At 33.7% G+C, this 23,329-nt stretch overlaps 2 protein-coding genes across 2 annotated transcripts in view; both read left to right on the forward strand.

Annotated features, from left to right (window-relative positions):
• The window catches only part of LOC105331780 (B-cell receptor CD22), a 162,137-nt gene that overhangs the window by 36,563 nt on the left and 102,245 nt on the right, over window positions 1-23,329 (forward strand). The gene's annotated exons all lie outside the window — the stretch shown is intronic.
• LOC136273090 (B-cell receptor CD22-like) overlaps window positions 204-23,329 on the forward strand; it is a 46,508-nt gene continuing 23,382 nt past the window's right edge. The window contains exons 1-5 of the mRNA XM_066076973.1: window positions 204-373; window positions 4,133-4,468; window positions 15,459-15,737; window positions 16,204-16,473; window positions 16,932-17,174. Coding sequence (XP_065933045.1) covers window positions 295-373; window positions 4,133-4,468; window positions 15,459-15,737; window positions 16,204-16,473; window positions 16,932-17,174 — 1,207 coding nt within the window. The 5' untranslated portion in view covers window positions 204-294. The remainder of the gene's footprint in view (window positions 374-4,132; window positions 4,469-15,458; window positions 15,738-16,203; window positions 16,474-16,931; window positions 17,175-23,329) is intronic.

Below are 23,329 nucleotides of genomic sequence, written 5' to 3' on the forward strand. Positions count from 1 at the left end.
TCTATGAACAAATAACTTATTCATCCGAACAAATCCTATTTCGTCCGAACAAATAACTTATTCGTCCGAACAAATAAGATTATTTTCTGTATCTGGCCCTTCTACGCCGCCGTATAATGCTATTTATGTGTCTTTGAACAGGGAAAAATAAGATAAATATAGTGGTGTAGTAAAAATCTTATTTAAAACCTCTAGACAAGAACTTCCTGGTTGGTTTTAATTGGTGCATTCATACTTATCACACATGTTCTTAAATAACGTTTTACATTTTAAAATTCTTGAACAATTCTAACCATGGTTCTTTTAAACACTGGAAGGGAAATGTTTGCATTTTCTTTGTTTTGGCTTACTTACATTGTTTCAATAACAGAAGGTAAGTAAGACAATTAATATTTCTTATTCATGCAATTTATCTTCCTGTTTCAATTTAAAATTACGTACGCAGAAAGGAGGTCACACTCCGGAAGTTTTACATTAGAAATATGAGTTATACACGCCTATGATTACTTAAATTCAGCTCACTTGAATCTAAGATCCTAGAGTGAGGTTTTTCATTAACTTTTGTCTGTCTACTGCCTTCTTCTGTTTGTCTTTCTGTCAGCCAGTTTATAAAATTCATTTTAAAAAGAGTCATGATAAACTGGGATAAAGTGTAACCCCACTGATAGATAAATGACATGTGCAGATAACGAGAAGTGTTCAAAATCAAAAGTCCGAAGGAAAAATACAAATCAGGAGCAGGGCAAACACGGACCTATTAAAACATAGAGGTAGGATCAGGTGCTATGGAGGAGTGATGAGCATCTTCTGCTGATCGGTCAGACCCGTTGTGTACTTTTTGCCGTAATTGGGAAAATGGAATAGTCCGTAGATAATTAGGTCATTAATAATGGTCTAACAACAAGTATGAAACACGCCAGTAAGCATGCAATCCCGTGGAGGATTGTATTTGCTGACAAGGTCGTTGTATCAACCATAGAACTTACGAAAAGATGACTTTACAGTCCTGTTTTATCAACTTGTTTTTGAGTAGCCTACCTTGTCTTAGATTGTTTATTGATTTCACTGAGAGACAATAACTCCATATGCAGGTGAAGGTATATTTCTCCATAAGCAAGGGAATTCATTACAGGAAAATTAAAGTCACAAAGTTTATCATAAAGTTTTGTCGTTAGCTTACCATCAATGTCCCTTTTTAGTATAATATATATCCACTTATGAAACAGATTTCCCGGAATCTGTGTTATTTTTACATTGGAGTAAGAAAATCTTTAAAAATCATCCTTTGTAAAATTAGATAAAAGAAGCCTAAACTTGTGTTGAAAGATCCCCAGGTAGTGTTAATTTTAAAGTGTGTTCAAATAATGAATTTTTGGGTAGGTTCGGTCCATACCGGTGGAATGGTGGGGGTGGGGGGGGGGGGTTCAAATTGTTGCATAGGAATATAAAGAGAACTAGACACGATCTCGTTGCGAGCAACGAGTGGGTCTTCCGTCCGATTTTTGAATAGATTAGATTAAACTTATCACTTCAAAGTTAAAATCGTAGATCTAAGCGAAAAATAGTAAAACTCCACGACTCTATCGACTGAGCTACTCAGACTCTCGCTTCAGAACAATGACGCTTAATTTCTCGAGAATGCCTGAATTACCTGAAAGCACCTTGTTGCGAGCAACAAGTGGGTCTTTCGTTTGATTTTGAATTGATAGGGTTCAATTAAACTGTTGACATTTGGTACGATTTACTATCATATTAACTTCCTTTTAAACTAATTTTTCAACCTACACTGCGAAATGCAGATTTCCGGAAAACGTCATTTTTAAACTTCAATATCTCTGCAATGCGTTGTCCGATTTTAAAACGGTTTTTTGTTTTGTATTCAGTACAAAAATGTCAACAAAACGCTAATGCTTTCAAATTCCAAAAATCGAAATATTAGAATCACTTCCGGTGACGACCGGAAGTGACGGACGACCTGCTTATATTAAAATTTGATAAGTTTAAAACATATTCTGATGGGAAAAAATGTAGATTATTTGATTTAAAAAGTTTTTAAAACACAATTTTCCAAAAATGCTGTTTGAGCGGACCGGAAGTGACGGACGATCGTAGTTTTACCTGATCGGCCCTAGAAATTCAAAAATTTATCATTCCTGAAACTTTCAATTTTCTATCTTTAATCGTTTTTGCGAAAAATGGAGGACAGGATCACTTTTTACAAAAAGAAAAACGAATATAACGGCCGACCGGAAGTGACGTCATCAACAAAAATGTACATGATAAAAGACCTTGATATTTTGTATTATTCGTGACATTTTCATAAAAATCCATTGTAGCATATTTGAGATATTTGAGTTTTAAGAAAAATGTTAAGAAAAAAAAGAATAATAATAGTGAAAAATAGAGAAAAAGAAACCTAACAAAAACAATAGGGTCTTCCGTTGGAAACGGAAGACCCTAATAATCTTTTAAAGTGATCTTGTATAAAATACTATTTGACCAGACAAAATGACCTAATAATGAAATGATAACTTGTGAAAACTCATATAGAAACTTTCGTGGAATTAAATTCAGGTAGGCATAGTGATAGATATATGTTTATGCTTATTTTTGTTTATTGAAATTATGATCCTCGGCGGTATGTTGGAGCCTCAATGAAAAATCAACATTTTAACTATGGAATAAATAGGGGGAACATTGAAAGTCAAGTCTTCTCTTCAGAACTCATTGAACAGAAAAGCAACCTAAGATAACTAGGGGTATTGAAAATTTAATAAGAGTACAATTCAGTATACTATTATGTATTTAGAATATTGATATAGTTTTGATTTTTAATTGTTAAAGCAGTACTGGAACATAAAAAAGCTCAGTGATTGACATTAAATATGTGGAGTTTCTTTATTGTCTCTTATTGTGTATTCGTAATAAACCATACCTAAAACGAGTCAAGGATTGTTTGATACGTTTCATTTTAACCTTTGAAAACGCATTATTTTGCATGATAAAAACAAGATCATGTATGACATGATTAAAAATACAATTAAACTTTTATACAAGACACGAATTTTAAAACAAACTTTGTCTTAGCTATAACAAACAAGCTTCCTTTAATTGTATATATTTAAATTAACCAAACTAACAATATTTTTTAGCTACAGTTCATTTGATATGCTGATGAAAGCTGTAAAACAAAAAGCATGCTAATCTATCTTTCTATCAAAACGGTAGACAGATAGAAGACAGATAGATAGATTTTGCTTTTCCTCGCAGTATTAATTTACCTCAAATTGATAGATATAATTTATCAATCATACATCATGCACTTAAAACAAAATAAGAAAACAAATCTGTTTAATAAAAAAAATAAACAGCAAGGTTGAAAGCTGATTCAGTTTTAAAATATACATAATCAAATCTGATACGTGTACCCATCCTCTCAGTTTGCTGCACTAACCGGTGAGTATTTCGAGCGCCTTTTGTATGATCTTCATAACGTAAAACGAGAAAAATAGACGAATGTTTTACAAATGCAACATATATCTACCACAGAGAGTCACAAAAATTTACTGCTTGTAAACCAAATTAACTAATAACGTAATTATATATCTAATATCTCTTTTTTCAGTAAGTTTAATCTTACTTTCTAGATGTAATACTCATTTATTTAAACATTAAAGGAAAAATTTATTTTCATTCTTATGTTTAAAAAATTCTAAATATAAACACTAACGGTTTTTTGAAAAGTAAACTGCTCTAGGGCAACATTACACTACATTATTTTATAATATTATAGTACATGTAAGTGTTCTAGTTCACGTGTCTGACAAGTTATTCAACATTTTATTCTTTTCATCACGTTTTATTCCATGAGATAGAAATATAAGAACGACTCAAAGTTGTCGAAAGACTTTGTGGGGTAAAAATATGTATTGCAAGCTACAAAGGATAAACTTACATTGTATATTTCTGGGTTTATATCAATTCAAACGAAACTAAAGTTGTTTATATGTATTAAATATCAACATAACGTTTGATTATATTAAATTCCTTTATTTTTTGATTAGTTCGAATCAAAAATGTTTAATTTTTTAAAGCAACGTTTAAACAAAATAATTATATTTTCTATTTTCAGGTCAACAATACAACCTGACGGGGTCATCAGGATTTGCAGTGCTGGGAGAGGCCTTTACCTGGACATGCGATATGTTTATACCCCCTAATGGCACAACATCTTTTGTAACATTTTACAGAAACAATGTTTTAAGTGTCTTAATTGGGTCCACGGGTTCAGACTGTCTGACTCAGAGTCCAAACCCTAGTTACAGCTATACTTGTGTGTCAGATCGTGCGTACTCTTTGACAATACCAGCAGAGTCCATGACTGAGTTTGAACAAGGCAGTATTTGGAGATGTGAATATCCCATCAAACCTCTTTATAAAAGTCCTGACATCACCCTGAGAATCGCAGGTAAACCATGCCATTCTTTTTTTTTCTAGAAAACGTAAGTCAAACAGTACTTTAGGCTTTCTGATCAAAATTATATAAGGTATTGAAATGTCGTTTTCTAAACGAAATCAATGACAATGTGAAGCTTAACGTGAAAATTTACAATAGAAAATTAACGAATACATCTAAAACATTTGTTTTTTTTATACAAAAGATATACCAGTATTCAGGATGCGTGGATCTCACAATAAAAATGTATGGATAGTTTAATTTAGCTACTAGTACATGTAACTGGCTACTAGTAAGAAGCCACATTACATAACATTTGAGTACTCGCATATCTCTTTTGATCTCGGCAGTTTCTACTACTGCTTGAAGAAAAAAAACCCGTATATCAAACAAACATACCTGTTAACCCTCCTGCATTGCGCGGGCGACTCCCGCAAAACGGCCTAAAATCTAAGATCTCCCCGCATCCAACCTCTCCCCGCGCGGGAGACAAATTTCTCTCGCAATCGTATTTGTCTTCCCCATACTCCCCCCCCCCCACGTCTGAATCTCAACAACCACTGCGGGTTTTTCTCGCATTTTTAACTCAAAAAGCTGCTGTGTAGCTTGAATATATCAAAATCCATCTAAGTACTGTCTACCGTGATCATAGTAAGACATGTTATAGTCCAGTTTACTTTTTACGATTACTTCCGGTGTTATATAGTGCCTTTTCCCCCTAGCCATATTTCCCCCCGGAAAAATGGCTATATAGCAGTTCTTCCCCCCGGAATAATGGCTATATAGCAGTTTTCCCCCCACGGAAAGCTGACTATATAGTGGGCTTTCCCCCTTTTTATAGCCAGATTACCCCCACGGAAAGCCTACTATATAGTGGATTTTCCCCCATTTTTACTTTCGTGACAATAATTTGCAATAACTGATATGATATTAATTTCTCACAAAAAAAGATAATTATGGCATTTATTAAAACATAGAATAAAATACATGGTTTTTCAACCCCAAATATGAACTAAGGCATGCGCCTTCATAACATGCATGTGTCATCATCGTTTATTAACCTGTTCTCACCCCATTTTGGAACACCTTTTACACGGATTTTGGAATACCTCGAATCTTTTTCATCTAATCGATGCTTATCTACAGTTTTGACATCGACGTTATGAACACGTGAGAACACATTTGAGTGAAAATACGCCGGTTCGGAAATTTAATTTTCCAATGTATTACCATCAATGTATAAGCTTCTCCCAGGGAACTAACTGACCAATCTTGACTTAATTTTGTAGAGGAATTTTTAATAAAAAGTGGAAATGTATTTCTCCCTTTGCCCAAAAGGCTATCAATTTTAAATTAATACCGTTAAAATTGACGATCTTAAAAACAATTACATATTTCTTCTTCTAAATATCAAATGGGAGACAGGATGCAATGATATGATGAGAAACTGAAATGTTTTAGTTTTACTTTGATTGATGGGGTTCTAAATCATGGTTAAGGGGTATTTTAATTATGTATTAAAAGCATGTGTAACGTTAATGTTTTAAAGTTACGCATATTCATATTTTTAAGCACATTTCTACGAAACACAAGATATTATGATGTTCACATTTTAAAAAAACAATGAAATGTCTTCACAACCAGAACAATGTCGGTATCTTTGCTGGTTACTTTGGAAAATGTGAAATGGAGTCTTTATGTTTATATTGTCACTCACTATTTGCTAATTTTTTTCACTTTTAAGTTTGCAACGTGATTTATAAATATACAATTTTGAAAACAATGCTTTATAAATCAAGATATACGATTCAATTACATAAAAAATTTATACTATTTGTTTCATAGTTCTGCAATAAAGATTTACTTGTGTACCATATTATTTCTTCGAACAATTAAACAAGGGTAATTAAAAAAACAAAACAATAACAAAAAACAACCAACACATATATTGTGCTGAGCTGACTTTTTTTTTAAATATAAGCTTGTTCTTCTAATCAACTAACAAGTAAAAAAGTCGTATATTCGCTTAGGTTGGTTATTTATTTTTGATTTTCGGTTTCTCCTTTTATGAATAAAATTTCATTGATTTATTTATCTAATTATTTATTATATCATTGGTCATATTATGAATTGATTAAATTTTTTGAAGAATAATGAATTTTACCCGCGTACCTTTTTAAAACATTTTGTTCGTAAATTAAAAAAAAAGCAGCAGAATTAAACGTAATTTTCAATCATGTGTATTTTAAAATGATGTTTTTACTTTTAAATGACCTTAAAAATATGTTCATGTGGTCATCTATAGTTTTTGAGATATGGAGCCCTAAAAAATACATATTCTTTATACATGTAATTGGATTTCAAACATCGGGCTCAAAAACAATAAAGGCTTGTACCCTGCATGGGGGCTTAAATTTTCGGTGTCATCTACTAGTGGTATACCACTATCACTGAACATATGGTTAATTGGTCATCTCTAGAATTTGAGATTCGGGTCCCCACTTATAGAACACTGTTCAATCATTATAATGGGGTTTTAATCATCGGGCCCTGAAACATCAAGAGCCCCTACCCTGAGAGCTGAAATTTTCAGAGTCATCTTCAAGTGGTAAACCACTGCCACTATAAAAATATGGTGATATGGTCATCTCTAGTTTATGAGACATTGGACCCTAAAGAATATGCACTATAATTATTAAAATAGGATTTAAAAAATCGGGCTCTGAAACATCGGAAACAAAATTTCTCTAAAACAGAGGTTTAGCCTGGATGAAATTTTCACAAACAGACAAACAGTCTGATAAATTTATCAAGAAATTCTTAAAACATTCTCGTTAAATACAATTTCAGAACACAGAATTATGCATATAAGTGTATAACTTGTAAAACTTTTTTCAATAAATTACCTAAATTAAGTTCTATGTGTAATTCCATTACACATAATTATGTTCAACTTTCAGCATTGTCTATAAAAATAATAAATCGCCAAACCGAAACTTAACCTGTACAGATGAATGCATATATACATGTATGCAACCTGGGAGTGTAGAAACATTGATTTTAATCCTTACTGGATTTCCATAAATATTTTTTATAAAATCTGAACCAAAAACGCGAGAGAGAAACCCTACTATGGGGGAAAAGCTACTATATAGTAACTTTTCCCCCCGGGGGGAAAGGCTACTATATAGTAGGTTTTCCGGGGGGAAAAGCTACCATGGGGGAAAAACTGCTATACAACACCGGTTTTGATTTAAATCAGTTACTATTTAGTTATGCATAGGCCTTATAAAAAATAAGTGAAAGCTTAAAATATCTTGATTTTACTCTGTAACACCAAGGAAAACAATACAAAGCCAGTGGTTTCACTTAACAGGTGCACGGGTAAAGCACCCAAGCCACGTGCAGTGAGTCGTGACTAATTCTGTCTGGCCAGCACGGTTGGTAAAAATCAAAGTGAGTTTGGAACACTGAGTGTTTATACAAGCTACCGGTAAAAAAACATTTCACAAGAGTTTTTAAAGTTTAAAGTACCGGTATTATGAATTAAAGGGATGCTATATATATTACAACAGAGATCATTTTTTAAATAATACTGGAGATACGGATGTTGTTTTGTGAATTAAAAATCTATCCTTTATATAAGGCAAAGAATAATTTTAATGAATATTATTTACTGGTATTTTCTTAACTGGGTTTCACTGAAAATTCAAAATACGCAAAATAAATGTTCTGTGTTTACCCTAGATGTCAGCATGCAGTGATGGTTCAATACTGATCAATAAGAAGACTTAATATAAAAAGTCGTACTGTTGACTTCTTGTATTGTACCATGCACACAAAATAATAGTTTTCTGAACATGTACAGCAACACAAGTTGTAATTGCACACTGGTAGTCATAGAAATAATAAAATTTAAAATGATTGTAAATGCATTAATTACAATGGTAAAATAAGGTATCTAACAGTATTTTTAATATATATATTTGCATTTCACGTGTAAAAACGTCGTTTACGCAAAATCCCCCCCCCCCCTTAGATTCTCCCACATAGCAGCTTTGAAAGGTTAACAGGTATGATACTTGATCTTACTTATCAAGAAACTGAACTGGATATTCAACAGTAATATATCTAGTAGTATCGTTGACTCATTCTAGCAGGCCACCCACATGGCATGACAATTAAGTTACTGATATATCGCCTGTGGTCTTGTCAGCTTCAAGTTTTTTTTCTCTAAAAAAATATTTCTCAATATTTTATTTCTAATAAATTATTTTAAAATTTGGAGGTATATGAGTTACTTAAGTGTTTTATTGAGGACCTGTTATAATGTTTTCTCAACAACATAATAGATATATGCCATTTGTTCATGCAGCTATATAAAATGTTTGGACTAAAATGTTGAAAATGAGTCGGTTTTACAGAAAAGTACAAATAGCTAACAAGATCATTTTCATTCTAAGACAATTATCCGATTCAAGGTCAAAGAATACTTGCTGAATTTAAATCGGTTCATGGCTTTCATGTGATTTATTGGAGGATTTTCTAAATCGCACTAAAGAGCGAGTACATACTCAGTTCTGTTTACCTGTCACCTATTGTGTATATATTGAATCGCACCTGTAAATAACTGTAAATACCACTCATTTTGACTTCCTTTTCTGTCACTGCAAAATGGCACAATTAATTAAGCCTATCTACATAAAGGATAGCAAATTGTACAAAGAAGAGAACGAACGTATTTCTAATTTCGATCTTCTTGAGGCGGTCAGTCATTGTGTTAGTGCTGATGCTATCAAATGCATCCAGCTCGATCGAAATCTTTGGCGAATTTATTTCACTGATAAACAAAGTAGAGATTCTATTCTATGTGAGGGCTTTGACTTTAAAAACCACCACATCTCCGTATATGACTCGAACCCCTACTCCGCTGGCCTAGAATATCCCAGTGACGAATCGCTCAAAGTTACGATATGCGGGGTTCCCCTCTCAGTTGATGACTCCGCCATCCTTGAAATGCTGTCAAAGTTAGGAGCACATTCAAAAAGCGAGCTCAAATATGAAAAAATCAGAAACCCTGCAAACAATAAAATGACAAGCGTTTTGAATGGCAATCGTTTTATATATATCGAGCCACTTACATCAAAACCTCTACCACGCTTTAGCTACTGTGCTGGGCTTAAATGCAAGATGATTGAATAAATGTGTGGAAACAAAAAAACAAAAAAATGGTTCATGGCCATGAACTACGATTTCCATTTTATGTTATAGATATCTAAATTTTACCCTGTCACATTTATTGCCGTGCTTTGGGTGCAACTGATATATCAAGTGTTTTTGAAACGCAGCGTTGTTCAGAGTGAACGGAAATGTTGGGTATCAAAAATCAAGTGGAAAGTTAGAGATTAGAAAGAAACTTTTTTAAGCTGTTGAAACATGACCCCGGGTATAAATTACACAACGCTTGGTCTCAGTTTAAACGTTAGAAAAGCCCCCCCCCCCCATCCCCCCTTTATCAATAATCAATGTTGAAAAATGAAACGCGGGTCAATTTTTAACTCGGGTTAATGTTCTTTATTTCAACGACATGATCCCTATTGTTTAAGTAGTTTTAATTCAACCAACTTTAATTGATATTCTTTGTTGCTCTAATCTATAATTAACAAACCCATATAATAATATATAAAAGATTATATATATATATATATATATATATATATATATATATATATATATATATATATATATATATATATATATATATATATATATATATATATATATATATATATATATATATATATAAAAGCTTTTATCATGTTATATCATTAAAGGTTTCATATCCATCCACTTATGCAATTGAAAATGTGTGCAAATGTTAACGTTTGACCGCTAATAATATAAATCTGAAATTATATCATTAGCGGACGGTTAGGTTGTTCGTTAATGATAAAATTATATCATTAGTGGTCAACATCATGACCACTAATGCAACATTATATCATTAGTGGACGTTGTATCATTAGAGGTTGCTATATAGCTACCCTAAAAGTACAATATCGTACTTCAAGGGTAGCTAAATGATCGTAATGATCGAATAAACAGCTATACTTGTTTTGATTTATGATTCAACGACGAATTGATCCAGGCATATCAAATTGAGTGTTATCAAGCAAAGATTTTATTTTGAAGCCAAGCCGAACAAATTGAGAAACGCTATTTTTTATTGGGCGATTTATTTTAGTTCAATGTAGAGAAAATCAGATGTCATATTGACCTCATAGGTCACGTGCAGGTGAATATAACTTTTTTTTAAAGATTTTTGTATAATACCCAATGAGAGAGCTACAGATTAATTAATAATGTAATAACAAATTGCATGAGCGATATTCACCGTATATTGAATTTAATGTATCATTTACCCATGATGTTACTCTGCGCGCGACTTACATGTATTATTTGGTGCACACGGAAATATGGACAAATTTCTGATCTAATATAGGTTAGGATTTTCAAATATCTTTATGAAAATGTCTATCCATTCAAATCTCCAAGTAACAGCTAACAATTAAATGTCCATCTGAATGATAGGGTTATGTCTACAAAAATTAACCACAATTAATAGAAGATCAATTAACTTTACTTCGTGTAACACTTTTGTTCTTAGAGCACAAATTCATTACTGATAAAATGCAAAGCACTTTAGAGGCTAATTTCGTGATCTTACGGTTGCTGAAAAAGTAGTTAGGGCTGAATAAAAACAGCTGTTTATTACCTTGAGTGACCAGAGTTCGTCGAGGTGCTAACTGAATTACACAATGAAACACCCGTAACGTAAAAAAAATGAAATATACTCTAGTCTGTCCCAAAATATTTATGAAGCACATTTGGATGATTTTTGATAAAAAAAACCCGCATACCTGGTAAAGCCCCTTTCACAATTGGCGCACGACCACTTTACACCACTTTGCGACCGAAAATATTTAGCTTCGCACGAGCTCTCGCATACGTTGCACGAGCCCTCTCTTAAGTTGCACTAGCTCTCGCATTCGTTGCATACCTTTTACTGGTCGCATCAAGTCTCCTCTGAATAGTGGACATGCACACTATTCAGACGCGACCGAACGCGATCCAAATTATTGCAGTGCAACGCACGAACATTAGTACGAACGTTTTACAACGTTTTGTGTACTCGCAAGAGTGATACACGATTTATAAAGATCGCAAGATAAATTGCTGGTGTTTATGCGTCTGTTTTGCGACCGTGATACTGTTGCTCAACGTGTCTCATGTAATCTTGCAACGTTTTACTATCATTGCACGACTTATCAGCCTCAATAAGCCATGCTTAGCTACTAGTATATATACCTTGTACAAGTATCTCTGTTTCAGAACAAAATTAACAATATTCATTTATTGCATGATGTTGAGGGAAATACATGTATGAAGATTTATTCCCTCAAGAAAAATCATATTTCCCGAGGGTTTCACCCAAGAGAAATTTGTTTTTTCTGGGGAATAAATCTTCATATTCCCTGAACATTAATGCAATAAACGTTTTAATATACCAAGCAACATATGATTACACAAAATACGTTGATTTCTAATAATGTTTGACTTTTCAACAGTCGCAACATTAACGTCGTGATTGTTTGATTTCCCATGTAACTGTCTCACTTTCATAAATCATAGATAGTTAAGTTGGTTCCGAGATATAAAGAGAATCATAATGATTAAATATTTTTGATTTAATCATATTTGTCTACAAATGTGATTAAATCAAAAATATTTAATCATTATGATTCTCTTTATATGCTCATATCGGCTTTTTCATTCCTATGACATCGCCCTGTCACGTGACTTTATAGACCAATCAGTTATAATAGAATAATCATATCGAGGTATAATAATAAATGCTGCTGCATATCTGTATCTTCTTGGGCGGCATTTTTTCTCGCTGTCAACTATGTCTACTGAATATGGCCGGTGTATATACCCCTCTGACTCGCACGATCATTCGTACCATGGAACGCATGATCGCACGTCCAATCACATTGGCGCACGTTTAATCGTCCGATCACCTAGTCTCTCGCACGATCCTATCGCATCATCTTTCAACAGTCTTTTCATTGTACAACAGTCGCATATAGACGCAAGATATATCGCAAGATTAAATGCGTTTACATCGCACAACGCTCGCTTAGATCGTGCGAATTTCGTACGAATACTTTTTTTCAAATGCGATTATTTCGGCAACAGTTTACGATTCATATCTAATTTTATCGGTCGCACGAATATTCAGTCGCTTCTGCTCGTGCGCCAATTGTGAAAGGGGCTTAAAAGAAGTGAAATTGAAATCGATGAAAGGGAAATTTTCCAAAATATCTTCTATGACACATTATCATTTTTCACTAAAAAAAAATCACAAGAACGAAAACAGATTTCCAACATAAATTTATAATGGAGAATGTTGACATCTTTTTTCCATTTGGAAGTCACTTGGAATACCTGGCGCAATTTTTCAACGTTATCATTCAGGCTTGCTGCAATACAAATCACCGTAGACATAACATTTTTAGCCGTGTATTGAAACCTGATAAGCTAACGAGGACGTTCAACTGAGAAATCATACTTTTGAATGAACATCATTTAAACCATGATGTATTTATAAATATCGAGTAATTAGGGAAAATGTGAATCGAGGATATCTTGGGACAGAGTATAATTGTGTATAAACCAAAGGGTTTAAAACTCGATTACAAAAAATTAAGTTTATATTATGTGAATATTTTTTGATTAAACATAACATTTATTGAAGGAAAAATGACTATTATACGTGCTATATCCTTTGGATTCTAATGTTGAATGGTTTAACATGATGTCAACATCAACGAAAACGCATGGTCGACATTCTTCGAGGAAATTCGAAACGGTTTTTATGTCGTGAAAAATTAATGAAATAAGCTTGTACTGCTTCTACAGAAACGTTTCTTTTTTTCCTGGGCTCTTCTATTTCAACATTAGCATTGAATTCTTTCTTTCATTTAAAAAAACTAATACATTTTTATGTATTTAACTGTGGACATACATGTAATTCTAATAGTGATGTCATCATGCAGTGTTACAGTACCGATTTATTTTTTAATTTTTATATATTCAATTGCGAAGAAATAAAAAAAAAACTACGTAAAATATTTGCGGATGATAAAAGATGTATTATTCCCATAAGTTTATTGAACGGTTATTTGCTGTCGACACACCCTGTCCCGATTCCAAGCTGACACGCTTGGCCAAATCTTTCATTCAGGGCTCAGGCTAATGTTTCTTCTTTGATTTACAAGCTGTAATTTATACATGTATCAATTGAGGTAATTTTTTTGGGGGAGGGGGGGTTGGCTTAAAATTTGAGTATTGATGTACTGAAACACATAATAGATGAATAAAATAGATATCAGCTTCACTTTTAGGCCAGTTAATACAATATTCTAGCAATTTTTACCCTTAAAAAATAAAAAAGCCGTATTTCACCAGTGATTATATGCGAAATTCTTTGAAACTATGTAAAAAAAGACTATTGTAATGTTTCTAGAATATAGCCGAGGGCAATAGATCATACTGAGCTGTTCCCTGCACCAACTGTTCTTTTAAATCCTAAATCTGTTGTTTTCAGGTGTCAAAATACGACTGAGGCATAAACATTTACCGAATTATCATTAAATTTGGTGCGTGTTCGTCCACGACTGGGACTAATGTTTTGAGATGGAAAACATTTTTTTTTTGATTTTACCATTTTTTATTAACAGAGTAATACAAACAATACATATAAATATCAACATTTTTGATGATCATGAGATAGTTTTGAAATTTGAGAACAATCAAATATAAATCTTCTTTCTCATGAACATTTTGTACAAAATTCATTTATAAGAAATAAGAGGAGAAATCAGATAGGTAAAGGGTACGAAGAGAGGAAGGGTGCACCTGAAATGAAATAACATTGCTGTACTTGATATAGAACTAATCAAACATTTGTAAAGATATGTGAAAAAAGGAAAAGTATTTACATAATATCAAATAAGAGACTGAAGCCAGAGATGGAAAGGCTAAATAATTGAACTAAAAACAAAACGTCAAGTGTGGTATGTGTTCTTGCCTGGGGTTTCTATTAAATGTGTTAAAAACTAACATGATTTTCAAAAGGGAGGAATAAGAAAAAACAAAACAGAAACAAAAAAACGAAATGTTTGACCACCTTATTACTTTTAAAAAAATAACAATTTCTGCCATTTTCTGTTCAAGTTTTCAAATTTACCTTTTTTGTATCAAGGTATTTTACAGTGGTGAGATGTGTTCTAATATCTGAAAGTAATCCTTGAATTGTTAGTGTTTCATTTAAACAGCGTTTTCTATAGATATATGATTTAATGACCATTGATATAATGAGAGATGGAAAACAAGTGTAAGATGTCTGACCATCTCAGTTTTGTAATTTTAATATTTGATTCGTGTTTTTCCTGGGGTAGTTGAAAGGGTCCGGTCTTGATTTTCACGGACATGTGTAACTTCAACGTAAACAAACAATTTTGCCTTGTTTGATGCCCCTGTGTTTTTCCTCTAAAATGTGAATGAAATGATGTTTTAAAAAAAAACGTAGAAATGTTTTTCCAAAAAGGTGGTTTCGAACCTTATAACCTGGTTTATAACCTATATCTAAAATTGCATAAGATTGGTAAGAATATATAGTAACACTTCATACTTTTGTGATGCCTGCAATCATAAATGGCGAATGAGGCCTCATTTATACTAAAAATAAGAATGTAAACTAAGTATTTCTATCATGTTAAGTCAATATGATAATTTGAAAAAAGATTTTTTTGTTAAGACTACATACTTAAACAATTAAAGAATTTTATTTTTGTTTTGTCGATATCATTAGGTTGTTAGTCAAACTAACAATCAATATATATTTTTTATTTTATTCTGATGATAAATTGATTTACAGTTGATGTTTATAATGCGTCAATGCTTTCGAGTGACAACCCTTTGATATTGAGAGAAGGCAAACGAAGAGAAGTCCGGTGTGTAGTCAACAGTAATGCTGCCCCTGCTCCTACCATTACCTGGTACCTGGGTTCTACAAATATCACTAGCATAGCTGGAACAGATACAACCTCAATCACTCTAATGGGAAACAGAGCAGACAACGCAAAGACGCTACAATGTAGAGCTACAAACAACAACAAACCACAAAAGATAGCAAGCACAGTGCTTAATGTAGAATGTAAGTTCAATGACATTCCTAGTGAGTACTATTACCGTTACAAAAAAACTACATTGGACATATTCAAAACGTCAAACGTTTAAGTAGATACAAATATGATAAATTATTATAAAAAGAACAAAAGAAAATTGTATAGTATTTTAAACTTCAATTAAATAAATTAAACATGGTATGTGAACTTACTATATGAATATACATGCAGTTAATACCTGATCTGAAATACGTTTAGAAAACAAAATCAATAGTCATATTATATCATATTATGATAATTCAATCCGTTTCATATATTGTAAAAAAGTTTTATTTTTTGTAAGAAATCAATCGTTCTCACGATTTGGAGTTGCCTCGTCCCTTTGCCCATTCCTTTGTTTACACCTTGTCTTTGCAAATCATCATCGCAAAGAGCTCCAAAAGATATTGTCCATATAAACTTTACTAGTTTCATTTTCTGTTCACACTTTAACAGACCCACCAACAACAAACACGTTACTTCAACAAAACATAGCAGAAGGAAGAGACTTTTTAGTCACCTGTACAGCAACCCCTGGAAATCCTAGCTCGACAACATTTTACTGGACCAAGGTAGACAACCCAGGATTTAGACATAATGGTTCCACTCTACATCTACCTAACATCCAGAGAACCAGTTCTGGTACCTACAGATGTACAGCAGAAAACAACTTCAGTAATGGGGAGAAGGGAAGACATAGTCAACACATGGTCGTCGATGTTCAATGTGTGTTTAATGTTTCTTAATGAAAAATGCAAAAAGGAGAAGAATTGAAATTTCTAGTCTCAATACAAAATCAAAATATCAAACTTACAATTTTTTTTATCATGTCTTTACTATTGTCAGCAGAAGAAAAATCAAGCTCTTTAAAAAAGTATATATATTTTATTTTAATATATTTAAATTTTCAAGTGTCTTTGCTTGTGATAGCACTACATATCGATTTTGTACTATATAACCAAATTTCAAATGACGTATAATTGTGCCGCCAGCGGGGTTTGCTTATTTATATCTAAATATTTGATCGTACAATGGCTTAAAATTATATACATGTAAATATAAGTAATAAGGATTCATTCTTATGATATATTATGAGCCCTTCGAGCTTTATTGGATTTGATCACGCCCCGACCAAAATTATCACCTCATAATATTCCTAAAATAATACCATATTTTGAAAACAGATCCTCCTTCAGTAAGTACGCTGTCTCAGCAAGAAATAACAGAAGGAGGGGACTTATCAGTCATTTGTACAGCAATCCCTGGGAATCCTAACTCTACCACATTTTACTGGACCAAGGCAGACAACTCAGGATTCAAACATGATGGAGCCACTCTTCAATTACCTGACATACAGAGAACAAGTTCTGGAATCTACAGATGTACAGCAGAAAATATCTACAGTAATGGGGAGAAAGGGACACACAGTCAGTCCATGGTCGTTAATGTTTTATATAACATTTTTGAATAAGTTTTCTCGTTATGTCACAAATGAGATAATTTTATTACTATGCCCTGAAAATTGCTGAATCACACCGGAAACAGTTATATTGCCCTCCCGGAAACAGTTATATTTCACAGGAAATAGTTATATTGCCCTCCCGAAACTGTAATATCACCATCGCGTGCAAGAATTCTGCATATTAATTACGTCGGGTTCGAAATTCAACCCAAGCAAACGTAAACAGATCCGCGAATTTTAAACATGTCAGGCCAACATCTGCGGTTTGTTCATCTTAATTCAGATGATCTCGATAGTTTAATTGATGGAAAAAAAAAATTCGGCAAATACGACAAAAGTGATAAACTCAAGCGTGAGTGTTTTAAAAACATTTGCCTCTGCCTTGTGAATTAAATAAATATGTTGATAACCCGAGTTTGATTTGTTTAAAAATGTTATATAACATATATTACATGTCTTCTCGGACGACAATACCAGAATATTTGTCCCTCGGTGACAGGAAAGCGTTGGAGTGTTATGTCGCCCTCTGCCTTCGGCATCGGGCGACATAACACTCCAGGGCTTTCCTGTCACCTCGGGGCAAATATTATACAGTTGTTGACTGGGGTCGAGGGCAACAGTTGATCTGTCGGACCGGCTCGCAAACTGTTGCCCAAGGCCGAAGGCCGCGGGCAACAGTTTGCGAGCCGGTCCGACAAATCAACTGTTGCCCGAGACACAGTCAACAACTGTTTTGTTATACCCCTTCTAATAAATAACACGTTTTCGCGGAATGTGACGTCACCGGTCAACAGTCTTTTTTAACAGTCAATTTTAACAGTTCCAATTTAACAGTTCCAGTCCAACAGTCAAAATGCTGGACTTTTTTTCTTATAGAGTTATATAGTAACTGTTTTACAGGGGTATAACAATCTGGTATGTCGCCCTCGAAGACATGTAATATATGTATAATGTAAGCGTTCAGTACATAAGTATATGATAATAATGACAATTGTTATATTCAGTAGTATGTTCTCACTATATAACTCTATGTAGACGAATAGTCAATAATTGTAATATTTGCTCGTCCGAAAAATATTGACCGGTCAATATTTTTTTGATATTGACCGGCTAGGAATAATATCTAGAGAACATTCCCTCTATTTCAATTAATCGCCTCTGATTTGTTGATTCGTAGACGATGACGTAAAAAACTCTTCGCAACTCCAAAACAATGTGACGTCATAATAGACAGTCAGTCAAGGCAAGTAAACAACGGACGCGCAATGCGACGGTTTAATATAAGGATTTGCGAATAACTAGGAAGTAAAATCAGGTAGAGCATCTGTATGTTAATTCTTACGGTCGGCGAAATATCACCAGTGACCGTTTGATGCTGAGGATATTTCGGGAATGAACTTTGCACAAAATTGAATTCGTGAATTTTTCGTTGAGCTGAGAAAATTACGGTGATCTGTTTTCAATTAATTTCTTTAATTTTGGTTTGTTTCTTCATATAACAAAACAAATGTTGACTGTGTTTTCGGGCAACATTGATTATATTAGCCCCCTTGGGACGAAAATATTGCCCTCCGCTTCGCGTCGGGCAATATTTCGTCCCTTGGGGGCTAATATAATCAATGTTGCCCTCAACCCCAGTCAATATATGTATATTGTTTCCCAGTTAATTGTTCAAAACGACGGAAACCAGTTTAAAAATCAGCATCAAGCATCAATAAAAATGATTAGTAATGTGTACGAACAAATAACTACTTTAAATATTTATTAAATCTTCTGGTCTATCATAAGCCCCTTTCACAATTGGCGCACGAGAAAAGCGACAATATATTCGTGCGATCGAAAAAATTAGATATGAATTAGATTAGATATAAATCGTGAACTGTTGCCGAAATAATCGAATCTGAAAAAGTATTTGTATGAAATGTGCACGATCTAAGCGAGCGTTGTGCGATGTAAACGCATTAAATCTTGTGATATCTTGCGTCTATATGCGACTGTTGAACAATGAAAGCGACTGTTGAAAGACAATGCGATAGGATCGCGCGAGAGACCAGGTGATCGGACGATTGAACGTGCGATCATGTGTTCCATGGTACGAATGCTTGTGTGAGTCAGAGGGGGTATATACACTACAGCCAACGCGGATCCCGTAAATTCCCGCGACACCGTGATGGTGTTTTAATCCTTTCCGCGATACACCGTCGCGGTATTGTCATCGCGGTGATCGCGGGGCCACGATTTTACCGCGATGGTGTAAGACACCGTAACACGCGTGTTATCTGTATCACGGAATAAACCAAGAAGGAGAAAACAAGCGCTATTTTAATTATTGTTAGAATTTAGATATAAATATCAATAGCAGAAAAATTCATTATTTTTTTTGAATTGTTTTTAACAAAAACTTCTAGAAAACTATTGCGACATGTATTTTGTTAATGTTGTTCAAGAGTCCCAAACATAGCAATGTATTACGCAAATCATGCATATAAGTGTACTTGAAAATTAGTAATATTTTATTTTAAAGTATTATTTTTTTGCATATTATGAGTTGTAAATATGCCACAGATTTAAAGAAGACAAATATTGCACGATGTACTATTATAAAGTCGCTACTGTAGGCATCAACTCAACTTGACGAATGTATGTTTTCCCCTCAATCTGACTCTTATTTAACTCATTAAATATTTTCCGGTATCTCTCTCTCTCTCTCTCGTTTTAAATAAATCAGATTATATGTACATTTAGGACAATCGGTACTAATTATAGTCTAGGCAACGGTATGGTCAATCATGGAACAATTATCACCTTGCAGGACAAGTGTCACCTGAAGAAAATCCCGTTACACGGGTCCCGCGTCTAATGCCTTGAGCCATTTAAAAATGACAAAGTAGGTGTTAAAATTAGGTAACGCTTGCATATATCGGCCACTTCGGAGTATCAAAAGTAAAAGAGCAACAGATTATGAATAACGGGACAGCAGTTTGACTTCGAGGGATCAAGGGTTTTGAGAGACCAAGAGAGTCGATTATCTACTTGGTAATATTGGGGGTGGAGGATATGGACCGGAGACTCACTTAGAGCGAAATAATTCATAATTCAGACAGGTACATTGACAATCAGTCATCCCTGTGTTTACGGGTGTGTAACTATTACATAACACTTCCTGACCATTGCAGCACCCGTGCTCTGACCACGCGCCGTGAAGAATTTTATTGAATGCTGAGACTCTCTCCCCCCCCCTTCTCTTTCATTTCAAATAACTAATATTTTATGTGAACTGCTAAAGTAGAACATGTAGCCGTAACGGTATTCTGATTGAAAGGCACATAATAGCACATGTTTCCGTAACGGGCGTTTTCATAAATATCATACCAGGGACGTATATTTAAAAGTATCTGATCATACGCGCTTTCTAACTTTACTGCATGAAGATAAAATAATGCCTGATTCAGACAGGTATATAGAAAATCACAAGTACGACACAATTTATAGAAAAGCTATCCCTGTGTTTACGGGTGTGTATAACCTTTACATAACACTTCCTGTCTCTGACAGCACCCTTGCTCTGACCACGTGCCATGAGAAATCTTATCGAATGTTGAGACAACTCTCTCTCTCTCTCTCTCTCTCTCTCTCTCTCTCTCTCTTTCTCTCTCTCTCTCTCTCTCTCTCTCTCTCTCTCTCTCTCTCTCTCTCTCTCTCCAAAATCAAAATATATAAAATTCTAAGAAAATTGAAAATTAAAACTTTCTTAATTTTAACAAGGCTAGAGGAATAACAAATATATAACATATCGCGTAAAGAGGTTTTTTTACTTATGCACAAAACACACATCTTTGTTCATATGATTCCCAAAATGATTCAAAACTTACATTCATTCAAACAATCACATTTTTACTTTTTTTAAAAGTACAAATACTAGATGTGTATATAAAATTTACTTTAGCTGTGTTCTTAATTACTCTCTCCATTCCTGATTAACCCTGAGTATAGTCTGTTCGTTAATTTGTATTTCAATCGAGTATAAAGTATATCATATAAAGGTAATTTTATGGATGTATTTTGTAAATACTGTGTTATGAATACGCAGAATAATTTCCTAAAATTTAAATTGAAAAAAAAACTAATTTTCATTTGTTTGAATTTAAATCATTCTATCAAGAAAATTTTGCTGTTTGAAAGAACGGACTATAAAGTTCTATTTAGCGGACCCCAAGTCACACTAATTGCTGAAGGTCACCCACCTTGACGGCAACCACCAAAATTCTATATACACATACTGTATACGTAATGTTACGCAATTCACCTTCCTCTGTTGGTCAACTGACACTGCGACATTTTAACATGTCATGGATACCCCAGAATAAATTATCATTCATATTTTTAAATCCCGGGTTTTGAACAAACATAAATATTGGGCGACCCACTGAACATCATACTTTTGCTAGATCGGATAGGAAAGTCAATTTTTAAATACACACGATTTTAACATTAGCATTTTCGTAAGCTGATTGGACCTTTTTTTATTCTATTTTAAAACGTTTGATAAACAAGTTATACAACTTTTATAAATATCTTTCGTTGGCACGGATGTTAGCGCGATGAGGTCATCGATGTGGGAGAAAGTCGGAGTGCTCAGAGAAAACCCACGTGTCCAAGCGGGCAACCAGCATATTTATTCAACTAATGTCGATCACACGGGATATAACTCGGGTCGCAGCGGTGATGAGCGAGTGCACTTTAAAACATTTTTTTTATATCTACATGTATTTTGTTATTCATTAAACGAATTCTTTAAATGTATTTAAGAGAAAGGACCAAGTGTAAGGTATGTTTTAAAGGTAAGATTTAAATATGAAAGATTGTAAATGAAATGCTAATTAGTATTATTTTCTCGAGGCGAAATAAGATATTTTGGTGAAGTGTTTATTACCGGGTATATAATTATCAATTAAATTCATTGATAACCAAGAATTGTCAGCGATGAATGTGCCAAGATTAATTTATATGTAACGCCATAGAGTATACAAAATAGTACACCAAATTCTGTATTAGCATAATTACACCTTCCTTTTATATCTCCCACTTTTTATTAAATAATAATAAATTGTAACAATCAACTCCTTTTATAAAATAAAGGAATATAAATTAATATTCATTAATTCTCCCAATCATAGTTCCCGTATGAGAAGAAATTGGGGGAGGTAACTCGCGTTAAAAACCAAGAATAGTTTTCACCTGGGACTGGTTTCACAGTACCGCGACGGTGTGGCCAAGGTGAGAAGTTGTACCGCGAGGATGCGCGGTTTTACCTGAGTTACCTGTGCTAAACCGCGATCAATTTCACACCACGAGGACTCGCGGTAAATACGCAAACCGCGTTGGCCGTAGTGTATACCGCCCATTTCCGACGCGCTTCAGTAAACATAGTTGAAAGCGAGAGAAAAAGCCGCCAAAGAAGAACAGAGATGCATCAGCATTTATCATTATACCTCAATATGATTATTCTATTATATCTGATTGGTCTAGAAAGTCACATGACAGGGCAATTTCATTTTAACTATCTATGATTCGAAATTATGAAAGAAAAGCAAAAAAGTAACACAGAAAATCCAACAAATACGACGTTATTGCTATTGAAAAGTCAGACAATTAGTAGACATCAACGTATTTTGTATAATCATATGTTGTTCGGTATAATGAAACGTTTATTGCATTAATGTTCAGGAAATATGAAGATTTATCCCCCCCCCCAAAAAAAAAAAAAAACCAACCAAATTTCCTTCAGGAAATATGATTTTTCTTGGAGAAATAGATCTTCATATTTATCTCACCATAAGCAATAGATGTATATTGTCAATTGTGGTCTGAAACAGAGATGCTTATACAGGGTATATATACTGGTGGCAAAGCATGTCATATTGAGGCTGATAAGTCGTGCAATAATAGTAAAATTAAACGTTGGAAGATTACACGAGACATGTTCAGCAACAGTCACATGGTCGCAAAACACACGCATATACAGCAGAAAATTATTTTACGACCTTTAAAAATAGAGCATCACTTTTGTGAGTACACAAAACGTTGTAAAACATTCGTACTAATGTTCGTGCGTAGCAG

Source organism: Magallana gigas, chromosome 2, assembly GCF_963853765.1.
Source record: "Magallana gigas chromosome 2, xbMagGiga1.1, whole genome shotgun sequence".
NCBI classification, from domain to species: Eukaryota; Metazoa; Mollusca; class Bivalvia; order Ostreida; family Ostreidae; genus Magallana; species Magallana gigas.